At 42.6% G+C, this 14,090-nt stretch overlaps 1 protein-coding gene across 1 annotated transcript; it reads left to right on the plus strand.

Annotated features, from left to right (window-relative positions):
• Positions 1-4,803: 4,803 nt before the first annotated feature.
• LOC123058528 (RING-H2 finger protein ATL67) lies at positions 4,804-6,260 on the plus strand. The gene has a single exon (XM_044481242.1). The coding sequence runs from the start codon at positions 5,198-5,200 to the stop codon at positions 5,780-5,782; it is 585 nt and encodes a 194-aa protein (XP_044337177.1). The 5' UTR covers positions 4,804-5,197; the 3' UTR covers positions 5,783-6,260.
• Positions 6,261-14,090: the final 7,830 nt, after the last annotated feature.

Here is a 14,090-nt window from a genome sequence, read left to right on the forward strand (position 1 = left end):
TACAATCTATGTCAAGAACAATAAAATCTACAGGCACATAATTCCTATTTTCAACAATAAGAACATCATTAATTCTTCCCATAGGTTTCTTAATAGTGGAATCCGCAAGGTGCAAGTTTAGAGAGCAATCATCAAAATCACAGAAACCTAACAAATCACACAAAGTCTTTGGAATCATGGAAACACTAGCACCCAAATCACATAACGCATAGCATTCATGATCTTTAATTTTAATTTTAATAGTTGGTTCCCACTCATCATAAAGTTTTCTAGGGATAGAAACTTACAATTCAAGTTTTTCTTCATAAGATTGCATCAAGGCATCAACGATATGTTTAGTAAACGCTTTATTTTGACTATAAGCATGAGGAGAATTTAGCATGGATTGTAACAAGGAAATACAATCAATCAAAGAGCAATTTTTATAGTTAAATTCCTTGAAATCCATAATAGTGGGTTTAGCAACATCTAGGGTTTTAATTTCTTCAATCTCACTTTTATCAAATTTAGCATCAAGATCAACAAATTCCGAATTCTTGGAACGCCTTCCAGGTAAAGGTGGATCATATTCAGTCTCATCATTATCAAGATTCATATTGCAAAACAAAGATTTAATAGGGGACACATCAATTACTTTTAGATCTTCATCTTTATTTTCATAGAAACTAGAAGACCACACTCTTATAAAGGCATCTTTCTTTGCACGCATCCTAGCGGTTCTTTTTTTGCACTCATCAATGAAAATTCTCATGGCTTTGAGAGACTCATTGATATCATGCTTAGGTGGAATAGATCTAAGTTTCAAAGAATTAACATCAAGAGCAATTCTATCAACGTTTCTAGCCAAATCATCAATCTTAAGCAATTTTTCTTCAATCATAGCGTTAAAATTCTTTTGTGAAGTAATAAATTTTTTAATATTAGATTCAAAATCAGAGGGCATCTTATTATAATTTCCATAAGAATTGTTGTAGGAGTTACCATAATTATTAGAGGGATTACTAGGGTAAGGCCTAGGATTGAAATTTTCTCTATACGCGTTGTTACCAAAATTGTTCCTACCAACAAAATTCACATCCATAAATTCATTGTTATTCTCAATCAAAGTAGACAAGGGCATATCATTAGGATCAGAAAAAACACTCTTATTAGCAAATAATTTCATAAGTTCATCCATCTTTCCACTCAAAACATTAATTTTTTCTATCGCATGCACCTTTTTATTAGTAGATCTTTCAGTATGCCATTAAGAATAATTAACCATAATATTATCTAGGAGTTTAGTAGCTTCTCGTAAAGTGATTTCCATAAAAGTGCCTCCCGCGGCCGAATCTAAAAGATTTCTAGAAGCAAAATTCAATCCGGCATAAAAGTTTTGTATAATCATCCACAAATTTAAACCATGAGTAGGGAAATTACGTATCATTAATTTCATTCTCTCCCAAGCTTGTGCAACATGTTCATGATCAAGTTGCTTAAAATTCATAATATCGTTTCTAAGAAAGATGATCTTAGTGGGAGGAAAATACTTAGAGATAAAAGCATCTTTGCACTTGTTCCATGAATCAATACTATTTTTAAAGACGAAAACCAAGCTTTAGCACGATCTCTAAGCGAAAAAGGAAATAGCTTCAATTTAACAATATCATTATCCACATTTTTCTTCTTTTGCATGTCACACAAATCAACGAAGCTATTTAGATGGGTAGCGACATCTTTACTAGGAAGGCCGGAGAACGGATCTTTCATGACAAGATTCAGCAAAGCAGCATTAATTTCACAAGATTTAGCACCGGTAAGAGGAGCAATCGGAGTGCTAATAAAATCATTGTTGTTGGTATTGGTGAAGTCACACAATTTAGTATTATCTTGAGCCATCGTGACAAGCAAGCAAACTAACACACAAGCAAACAAAAAGCAAGCGGGCAAAAAGAGGCAAATAGAGAGGGAGGATAAAGAGAGAGAGGGCGAACAAAACGGCAAGGGTGAAGTGGGGGGAGAGGAAAACAAGAGGCAAATGGCAAATAATGTAATGCATGATATAAGGGTATGTGATGGGTACTTGGTATGTTGACTTTTCCGTAGACCTCCCCGGCAACGGCGCCAGAAATCCTTCTTGCTACCTCTTGAGCATTGCGTTGATTTTCCCCGAAGAGGAATGGATGATGCAGCAAAGTAGCATAAGTATTTCTCTCAGTTTTTGAGAACCAATGTATCAATCCAGTAGGAGGCTACGCGCGAGTCCCTCGCACCTGCACAAAACAAATAAATCCTCGCAACCAACGCAAATAGGGGTTGTCAATCCCTATAGGGCCACTTACGAGAGTGAGATCTGATAGATACGATAAGATAATATTTTTGGTATTTTTATGATAAAGATGCAAAGTAAAATAAAGACAAAGTAAATAGCAAAGGAAATAACTAAGTAGTAGGAGATCAATATGATAAAGATAGACCCTGGGGCCATAGGTTTCACTAGTGGCTTCTCTCGAGAGCATAAGTATTCTACGGTGGGTGAACAAATTACTGTTGAGCAATTAACAGAATTGAGCATAGTTATGAGAATATCTAGGTATGATCATGTATATAGGCATCACGTCCGAGATAAGTAGACCGACTCCTGCCTGCATCTACTACTATTACTCCACTCATCGACCGCTATCCAGCATGCATCTAGAGTATTAAGTTAAAAACAGAGTAACACCTTAAGTAAGATGACATGATGTAGAGGGATAGACTCATGCAATATGAAGAAAACCCCATCTTGTTATCTTCGATGGCAACAATACAATATGTGCCTTGCAGCCCTTACTGTCACCGGGAAATGACACCGCAAGATTGAAACCAAAGCTAAGCACTTCTCCCATTGCAAGAAAGATCAATCTAGTAGGCCAAACCAAACTGATAATTTGAAGAGACTTGCAAAGATAACCAATTATACATAAAAGAATTCAGAGAAGATTCAAATATTATTCATAGATAGACTTGATCATAAACCCATAATTCATCGGTCTCAACAAACACACCGCAAAAAGAAGATTACATCGAATAGATCTCCACAAGAAAGGGGGAGAACATTGTATTGAGATCCAAAAAGAGAGAAGAAGCCATCTAGCTACTAACTATGGACCCGTAGGTCTGAGGTAAACTACTCACACTTCATCGGAGAGGCTATGGTGTTGATGTAGAAACCCTCCGTGATCGATGCCCCCTCCGGCGGAGCTCCGGAACAGGCCCCAAAATGGGATCTCGTGGATACAGAAAGTTACGGCGGTGGAATTAGGGTTTTGGCTCCGTATCTGACCATTTCGGGGTACGTAGGTATATATAGGAGGAAGGAGTACGTCGGTGGAGCAACAGGGGGCCCACGAGGGTGGAGGCGCGCCTGGTGGGGGTAGGCACGCCCCCTACCTCGTGCCCTGCTGTTTTGTTTCTTGACGTAGGGTCCAAGTCTCCCGGATCATAATTTTCCTAAAAATCACGTTCCGGAAGGTTTCATTCCGTTTGGACTCCGTTTGATATTCCTTTTCTTCGAAACCCTAAAACAGGCAAAAAACAACAATTCTGGATTGGGCCTCCGGTTAATAGGTTAGTCCCAAAAATAATACAAAAGTGGATAATAAAGCTTAATAATGTCCAAAACAGTAGATAATATAGCATGGAGCAATAAAAAATTATAGATACATTGGAGACGTATCAATATACTTCTCTACAAATTTGGCCTAACTTATAGAGGCTTGACTTTTCAAAATCTTATACACTTTATATTTTAAAACAGAGTCAATTTTATGAAAACCAAACAACAACAACGGCTCTGCAGGGCGCCCAACTCTTCTAGTCTTTAGTGAATTACGAAGAATTGGATGAGACATGCCCAGTGGAAAAGTAAAATACAAGTTAGCCATAAGAAAACAACAACGAGAACTAAGGATAAACTATAGCTTAAGTGCCAACGACCTCTCGCAAGGCGACTAGGATAAAGCCTTCATTCTCTCGATCTTCGCCGGCGAGTCCATGGATTCGCCTCCCCTCCGCTTGTTGATTTGGCGGACAGTGGTAGGGAGGGGAATCCCGGTGCCTCGTCTCCCAGTAGATGGGTGGGGCTTTACTGCTCACATGGGGGACACTCGAACGGATAACAACGCTTCTTCTTCAAGTTACTCTTTTGGGCTCCGATCGTCCTCAAGTTCGTTCGCTGAGACAGATTAGATGGAGCTTCAGCGCAAATTCCTTCCAGCTCCTCGGAGCAGGGTGGTTAAGGTTCCTTGTCATGCCACGGCGTGATTAGGTGCCAGGTTCTTTAGATTGATTCAAGGATTCAAACAGTGACGACTGCGGCTCCGGGGCCCTAGTTCTTAGGGGCACGTGCTTGAAGATTTTTCAGTTGTCATCGGCAAGATTAGGCCGGCCCTGGTGTGAGAGCCGCGACAGCGGTGCGTCGGTGGCTCGTTCTGGCGGCTGCCTAGTTGTTCGATAGTCCATGGACTTCAATGTAAATTTTATTACATCTGAGGTGCTTTGTTTGTTTGATGAATCTTTATATAAATCTGATCATGTTTTAGAAAAAACAAACAAACAAACAATGGATCATGGAAAAAATAAAGCATTTTACTTAGTATCAATGTTGCATATCACCATCACTGATCCATGGTGCCTCAACGACAGGATATCTTCCAAGGAATTGACCCCGCTCTGAGTGGCATTGCTCACCAGCATGGCGCTCCAAAGGTCAAACGGAGTGACCTCCAACTCCAACATCCAACATCCCATGCCGCAGCACTCCAGCAGTGAGCACAGGCAGATAGCCCCCCTCCCACGCTGCCATGCCACGACGCTCCCGTCCTCTCCCTCCCGAAGTCATGACAGCTGAGCCGAGCAGAGCATCTCCATCCGCCGCCATTACTCCTCGGCCCGTGCCACTTCTCCGGCAATAAATGCAGCCGCTGGCGCCGTCCACCCACCACCATCAGATCTAGCGCCCCCTCGCCGCGACGGGACGAGAAGGAAACGAAGAAAAATCACCACGCCACCATCCACATTTACTCCCTTCCACCCCACTCCACCAGGACTCGACTCTAGCTAGAGCTAGTCGTTCGATCGACCCACCCCACACGCGCACGCCACCGATGCCATTCCTCCACTTTCCCACTGCAAAATCATCTCGGCCGCCGCCGCCGCCGGTACCGCTACCCTCGCCATGACGACACCGTCCCTCCTCTCCTCGCTCGCCACGCTCGGCCTCGGCTACTCCATTGCCATCGCGCTTGGCTTCCTCGTCCTCCTCGCCTCCGTCCTGCTCGCGTCCTACTTCTGCTTCCGACACGGCGAGGGCGCGGGCGGCCACTTCGCCGGCGCCATCACGCCCACGTCCAGCTCCAGCCACCCCTCCATCACCGTCCCGCGCGTGCTGTTCGTCGCCGAGGGGTCCGAGTCCCCCGAGGCCTACTCCTCGGCAGCCGCGGCCGCCTCGTCGCCAGTCGGGCTCGACCTCGCTGCCATCGCGTCGTATCCCAAGGTCCTCTTCTCCAGGGCCGCGGGCGGCGACGCCATGTGTTCGATCTGCCTGTCCGAGTACATGGACGGCGTGATGCTACGGCTGATGCCCGAGTGCAGGCACAGGTTCCACGTCATGTGCCTCGACGCCTGGCTGCGCAGGAGCGCGTCGTGCCCCGTTTGCAGATCGTCCCCCATCCCCACGCCAGTCACCACGCCGCTCGCGACGCCACTCTCGGAGCTCGTCCCGCTCTCGCAATACGCCGCTGACCGGCGGCGCAGCAGGTGACGGATACTCTACATGGGTGCACCTCGCTGATCTTCATTGTTACTCCTTTTTTTTTGCGTTGAAGGGTTCTGTAAATTTGTGGATTGTTTGATTGGTAAGGATACATGAGGGGTTTTAGGTGCTAGTACGACTGATGGAGTGCTTAGGATTTGTAAAGAGTTGCTTGGTTCCATTACTATTACTTCGAGAAAATTTTGTAATGTAGAAGTAGATGGGTTTCTCGAAAAAAAAGTAGATGTTGGAGCAAGGCATAGTTGTGAAGAGCAGTGCTATACGGACGATAAAACACAGACGATTCACGCACGACAGTGAAATCCAGCCACACATGCAGGTGTACAGGAGAGCAACGGCCGCTGGATACTTAGTCGTCTTCACATCGTGTACGCTTTTATCGTGTGTAGAGCAGTTTCGAGTTGTGAATACAGTGTTGCTGGTTTGCCTTATTGAGAAATGTTATGATTAGTATTGTCTACTGCTACATAAGGTTTACTTTGCATTTCATTTTTCTATCGTGATCATGATGTGGTCGCTTTAATTGTATGAACTCTATATCTTGAAGATTTGTCTAGTGTTTTCTGTCTTGTTGCAATGTTTTTATTTTCATTTTTTTTCTAATAACTACTTCTAGCATGAAGAAACCCTTGCATGGCTTCGTCTTGCATGGCCTTTACAGGCGCTGTGGATCCCGGTGGATCCCGGTCCTTGCTGGTGGGAGGGCCCCTGTTTTGTTTTTAGGTGTTTTTTTTGTTCGTTTAGGGTTTGTGTCCTGCTCAAAAACACATAAAGACAAGAAGGCGGCGGTGGCTCCCTGAAGTTGAAATAAGGTTCTTCCCGTCTAGCCTCCATTATTATGGTGTTTCTAGCGCCATCGGAAGGTGTGTGGACGTGTGTCTCTGACGGATCTCGTGGGATTCGGTCGGCGTTTATTTTTTGTGGTTCTACTTGGATCTGGTGTTCGCTCGTTTGTGCTTGTGTGTTTTCAGGTTGGATTCTTCTGATCTACACTTCTCTTCATCGACGGCGGTTGCTGTTCTCGTGTGCTGATACTCTCGGGTCTTAGCATAACGACTTTCGATTGTCTATTACAATAAGGTTTGCCCGGCTCCAATGGGGAGGGGCGATGACAACGACGCACTTCTGGCATGCTCCAGTGTTTGTACTCTAGATTATCTATGAACTTAAACGTAATTTTTTACTTCTTGTGTTCTTTGCACGGAAGTTTTCCGGAAAAAGAAGAAACCTTGCATTTCCCCGATAAGACCTTGCATTTAAGTGAAGTTTGTTGTGTGTCAAGAAGCAATCCGTGTGCATGCAATCAATTGCTGCAATAGGGCGACAACATTCTTCATTAAAGCCCTTTTTATACACTGAGAGTAATTTTTTATGTCCATGGATCTTTCGGCATGGGGTAGTTGGTCATTTGGAAGTCCGTGTGGGGCCACGCCGTCAGGCCGACATGGTGGGCGTGACCGGGTGCCCCATATCTGTCCCATATTTAAACTAAATATAGAAGGTGTCGGTCAGCCCGGGAGTTCGAGGGCCGTTTGAGAGGCCCGTTTAGGTCAAAAAACCGTGACCGGACAATGACCGGGCGGTCCGCCCGGCCTTATGAGTCCGGTTTGAGAGGTCCGATTATAGATGCTCTAACCATGACCTTATTATGAAGTAGCAATGTACGTTCAAGTAAACATGTTGAAATATAAGTCATTTTGCTGTAAATGTTAAACTACCTTTTTTATGTTTTCTCCCATGCCATAATGACGAAATATTGATATTTTTGGTACACATTGAATTCGTACTTGCTCCCTTGTCTCACCGTGTACGTCTGTTGGCATGCCATCACTTGGAGTTACTACTTGTGCACTTGAAAGTGCTCCAAATGAGCCCACTTGATTTACAAAAGAAACAAAAATTGCGGCTAAGAGCAAGTACAATAGAAGGCTAATAATCTGGAAAATGCCAATGGCTCGCGACCTCCATGAAGGCCATTTTTAAAAATAAAGTAAAAAATATTTTACATTTCAAAAAAATCTTAAAAAATCATACATGTTCTTATGGATATATTCTACATGTGTGCAGTTTTTGATGATGATATACATTATGATGAGAGCTACACAAAAAGACAAAATTATGATCTGAAATTGATGAACAGTACAAACACTGTTCACTATTAGAAATGCATGATTTTGTCTTTTTGTGTAGCTCTCACTATAATGTATTTCATAGTTAGACTTTATACACATGTAGAATACATTCATATTGTGTAGATTTTTTTAGGTTTTTTGGGAACTCCAAAATATGATGATCAAAATCAAACTAACCACCTTCATGGAGGTTGCCTGCCAAAAGCCTGCACCCGCTTATAACCCTCTTTCCTCTATGCGGAGGAGAGGGACAAGGAATGATGATGGGAATGAGCTCTTGTAATAGTCCATGACCCATACTTCTCTTAGAAATTGATTCCTATATCATAATCATTTCTGAGCATCATATTGCATTCAATGTTAATATGAAATGATAATTTTTTCAACCCTCATCTTTTGGAAAGGGCTAAAACCTTAAATGCCCATTGTCAAAACATACCCTCTTAAACCCTAATAAATTTGGCTAGAGCCTCATGTTCATTATGTTGGCCCTCCCAAATTTTAATAAAAAATAAAAGAAAATAATTTTGGATTAAACCTAAAATAAAATGCAAATTTAATAAAATGGTTTGATTCCATCTATGTTAAACTAAGAGATTTCATGTGGCGATTTCTCTTGAAATCCGCATTATAGCCTTCCAATATTATTAGGAAGCTAGAATAAGTATTCCATAATTTCTGGAGCAATATATAACACACTTAAAATTCAAATCCCTTTAATAAATAAATTGCAATTAAGTTTTCAAATAAAATATACTATAATTCCAAACACGTTGGATATTTTTACGTGGCTTTGTATTGGGCTACATAAAAAGGTACATTTTGAGACCTCAAAACCATTCTAAACATTATCCCAATCATTTAAATAATAAATTATGTGCACTGTGCTTTTGGGTCAACCCATGAGTGCACTATAGTATTTGAGTTCAGTAACCGCCATTTAATTAACCGAGCCCACAATCCAATCTGATCTTACCCTAAAAGATTGTGTGCCGGCCCAAGACGCGCACCCTCCCTTTACCGCATTTGGGGAGAAACTATTGATGATGTCGACGAAAAATATGTCATTAGCAAATAACAAAATATATCAACATAGATATCAAACATATAGAAACATAGAAAAAAATATTAGCATATATATCAACATAAAAAAATGCCTTCTATATCAACATATATACCAAACATTACACATAAGCACATAGCAACAATAATTATCAAACTAATTAGCATGTAGCAACATTACCACATTACCACATTACCACTGACTCGTTTTTGCTTCCAAGGCATCATTTTTTGTTGCCATGACACCATTTTTGAGCTAAAAGGCTCATTTTTGGTGCCATGATAACTATTATGAGAAAACCTAGAGAGGATACTTCCTAGGTATGAAACAACAAAGAATAATTCTCTTCTCTTTTATTGGCATCAACAAATGTCGCTCATCTAGACTTGAGGATAGTTCTCTTCGTATTCTTAGAATACTAGAGAACTATCCTTATCTACATTACTTGATATTTCACTATGTAGGAAACCTTCTCAGGTACATAAAATATAAAGAATAGGATCGTTAACTCTACATAAGACGATGACAATGTTAATTTAAGAATGCATCTTAAAAACACAAGAGCATCTAGAACCAGCATCCTCAAATCCTCCTCAAACATCCGCGGACACGCTCGGTCAGTGACCGAATAGGAGAGAGAAGGAAAAAAGTGACCCAACCGGACCCCTCATATCACCCTTATACATCTCGGGGAGGATATACGGGCTCACAGATGCGCCTAGTCGGTCCGCCACGTAGAGCACGGCCCACCCCAGACCACCTTTTCTCTTTCTTTATTCATTCTTTTCTTTCTCTCTCTTCATATCCACCAAATACATGCAAGTGACCGGACATATGAGGGAGAAAATGAGGAGTGTGGCTACATAGATGGAGAAATAGGGGTTCAAAACGGACACGCCCGATCACTGACCAGGCACGTCCGTGGGCGTTTAGGGGGGCAGATTTGGTAAGTCTGGTTGTAGATGCTTTAAGTAACACGATGACAAGGTTACTATAGATAGTCAAGTTTGGGAAAATTTTAAGATAACAACTATTCGTATACACAAGACCACCACCCCATCGCCAGTCATTCACTTTAGGGCTGCATACTTCAATTATATTTGGAGGAACAAGGGTGTTTTCCATGGAGGAGTACAAGGGTGACATGTAGTCAACCTGTCCTTTCAAGCGAGTCGCTCGCTCATCCAAGGTGACTTTGTTGCCGTATAAGATACTGTTCTCCTGGACGACATCCTTGTTGATGATCTTTGAAAGGCTTAGTTAATTACATGGAGTTCCTTGACTTTTGGTCTTTACCATCCAATTCACGTTCCTTGGTCTCATAATTAAATTTGTATCTACCCCTGATGAAATTGGTGTAGTGTTGGTTTTAGGATTATTTGAAGGGATTTGGTGTGCCTGCAGTAGCAAACATAGGGTCCACCTTATCCCTCTTCCGCTTCTTCCATCAATAAACATGCCTTCCCAGGGTGTGGTTGAAGGAAATATTCCATAGAGGCAATAATAAAGTTATTATTTTATTTACTTATCTCATGATAAATGTTTATTATCCATGCTAGAATTGTATTAAGCGGAAACTTAGTACATGTGTGAATACATAGACAAACAGAGTGTCACTAGTATGCCTCTACTTGACTAGCTCATTAATCAAAGATGGTTAAGTTTCCTAACCATAGACATGAGTTGTCATTTGATTAACGAGATCACATCATTAGGAGAATGATGTGATTGAGTTGACCCATTCTGTTAGCTTAGCACTTGATCGTTTAGTTTACTGCTATTGCTTTCTTCATGACTTATACATGTTCCTATGACTATGAGGTTATGCAACTCCCGATTACCGGAGGAACACTTTGTGTGCTACCAAACGTCACAAGTAACTGGGTGATTATAAAGGTGCTCTACAGGTGTCTCCAATGGTACTTGTTGAGTTGGCATAGATCAAGATTAGGATTTGTCACTCCAATTGTCGGAGAGGTATATCTGGGCCCACTCGGTAATACACATCACTATAAGCCTTGCAAGCATTGTAACTAATGAGTTAGTTGCGAGATGATGTATTACGGAACGAGTAAAGAGACTTGCCGGTAACGAGATTGAACTAGGTATTGAGATACCGACAATCAAATCTCGGACAAGTAACATACCGATGACAACGGGAACAACGTATGTTGTTATGCGGTTTGACCAATAAAGATCTTCGTAGAATATGTAGGAGCCAATATGAGCATCCAGGTTTCGGTATTGGTTATTGACCGGAGACGTGTCCCAGTCATGTCTACATAGTTCTCGAACCCGCAGGGTCCGCACGCTTAAAGTTCGGTGACGATCGGTATTATGAGTTTTTGTGTTTTGATGTACCAAAGGTAGTTTGGAGTACCGGATATGATCACGGACATGACGAGGAGTCTCTAAATGGTCGAGACATAAAGATCGATATATTGGACGACTATATTCGGACACCGGAAGTGTTCCGAGTGGTTTCGGAGGAAACTGAAGTGCCGGAGGGTTACCGGAACCCCCTGGGAGAAATAGTGGGCCTTATGGGCCTTAGTGGAGAGAGAGGGCTGGCCTAGGGCAGGTCGCGCGCTCCTCCCCCTCTGGTCCGAATTGTACTAGGAGAGGGGGCGACGCCCCCCTTTCCTTCTCCATGTCCCCTTCCTTTCCCCCTCCTAGTAGGAGTAGGAAAGAGGGGAGTCCTACTCCTACTAGGAGGAGGACTCCTCCTCCCGGCGCGCCTACAGGGGCTGGCCGGCCTTCCCCCTTGCTCCTTTATATACGGGGGCACGGGGGCACCTCTAGACACACAAGTTGATCTGTTGATCTCTCCCAGCCGTGTGTGGTGCCCCCTCCACCATAATCCACCTCGATCATATCGTAGCGGTGCTTAGGCGAAGCCCTGCGTCGATAGCATCATCATCACCGTCATCACGCCGTCGTGCTGACGAAACTCTCCCGTGAAGCTCTGCTGGATCGGAGTTCGTGGGACGTCATCGAGCTGAACGTGTGCTGAACTCGGAGGTGCCGTGCGTTCGGTACTTGGATCGGCCGGATCATGAAGACGTACAACTACATCAACCGCGTTGTGCTAACGCTTTCGCTTTTGGTCTATGAGGGTACGTGGACACACTCTCCCCTCTCGTTGCTATGCATCACCATGATCCTGTGTGTGCGTAGGATTTTTTTTTGAAATTACTATGTTCCCCAACAGTGGCATCCGAGCCAGGTTTATGCGTAGATGTTATATGCACGAGTAGAACACAAGTGAGTTGTGGGCGATACAAGTCATACTGCTTACCAGCATGTCATACTTTGGTTCGGCGCTATTGTTGGATGAAGCGGCCCGGACCGACATTACGCGCACGCTTACGCGAGACTGGTTCTACCAACGTGCTTTGCACACAGGTGGCTGGCGGGTGTCAGTTTCTCTAACTTTAGTTGAACCGAGTGTGACTACGCCCGGTCCTTGTTGAAGGTTAAAACATCACTAACTCGACGAAATATCATTGTGGTTTTGATGCGTAGGTAAAAACGGTTCTTGCTCAACCCGTAGCAGCCACGTAAAACTTGTAACAACCAAGTAGAGGACGTCTAACTTGTTTTTGTAGGGCATGTTGTGATGTGATATGGTCAAGACATGATGCTAAATTTTATTGTATGAGATGATCATGTTTTGTAACACAGTTATCGGCAACTGGCAGAAGCCATATGGTTTTCGATTTATTGTATGAAATTCAATCGCCATGTAATTGCTTTACTTTATCACTAAGCGGTAGCAATAGTCATGGAGGCAATAGTTGGCGTGACGACAACGATGCTTCGATGGAGATCAAGGTGTCAAGCCGGTGACGATGGTGATCATGACGGTGCTTCGGAGATGGAGATCACAAGCACAAGATGATGATGGCCATATCATATCACTTATATTGATTGCATGTGATGTTTATCTTTTATGCATCTTATTTTGCTTAGATCGATGGTAGCATTATAAGATGATCTCTCACTAAATTTCAAGGTACAAGTGTTCTCCCTGAGTATGCACCGTTGTGAAAGTTCGTCATGCCGAGACACCACGTGATGATCGGGTGTGATAAGCTCTACGTTCACATACAACGGGTGCAAGCCAGTTTTGCACATGTAGAATACTTGGGTTAAACTTGACGAGCCTAGCATATGCAGATATGGCCTCGGAACACTAGAGACCGAAAGGTCGAGCATGAATCATATAGAAGATATGATCAACATAATGATGTTCACCATTGAAAACTACTCCATCTCACGTGATGACCGGACATGGTTTAGTTGATATGGATCACATGATCACTTAGATGATTAGAGGGATGTCTATCTAAGTGGGAGTTCTTTAATAATTTGATTAACCAAACTTTAATTTATCATGAACTTAGTCCTGATAGTATTTGCATATCTATGTTGTAGATCAATAGCTCGCACATAGCTTCCCAGTTTTTTATATGTTCCTAGAGAAAAATAAATTGAAAGATGTTAGTAGCAATGATGCGGATTGGATCCATGATGTGAGGATTATCCTCATTGCTGCATAGAAGAATTATGTCCTTGATGCACCGCTAGGTGACAGACCTATTGCAGGAGCATATGCAGACGTTATGAACGTTTGACGAAGCTCGGTATGATGACTACTTAATAGTTTAGTGCACCATCCTTTACGGCTTAGAACCGGGACTTCAGAAATGTTTTGAACGCCACAGAGCATATAAGATGTTCCAAGAGTTGAAATTAGTATTTCATACTCATGCCCGTGTCGAGAGGTAGGAGACCCCTGACAGTACTTTGCCTATAAAGATGGAGGAGAATAGCTAAACCAGTGAGCATGTGCTCAGATTGTCTGGGTACTGCAATTGCTTGAATCAAGTGGGAGTTAATCTTCCAGATAAGATAGTAATTGACAAAGTTCTCTAGTCACTATCACCAAGTTACTAGAACTTAGTGATGAACTATAATATGCAAGGGATAACGGAAATGATTCCCAAGCTCTTCACGATGCTAAAATCGACGAAGGTAGAAATCAAGAAAAGCATCAAGTGTTGATGGTTGACAAGACCACTAGTTTCAAGAAAAGGGC

Source organism: Triticum aestivum, chromosome 3A (assembly GCF_018294505.1).
Source record: "Triticum aestivum cultivar Chinese Spring chromosome 3A, IWGSC CS RefSeq v2.1, whole genome shotgun sequence".
Taxonomy (NCBI): domain Eukaryota; kingdom Viridiplantae; phylum Streptophyta; class Magnoliopsida; order Poales; family Poaceae; genus Triticum; species Triticum aestivum.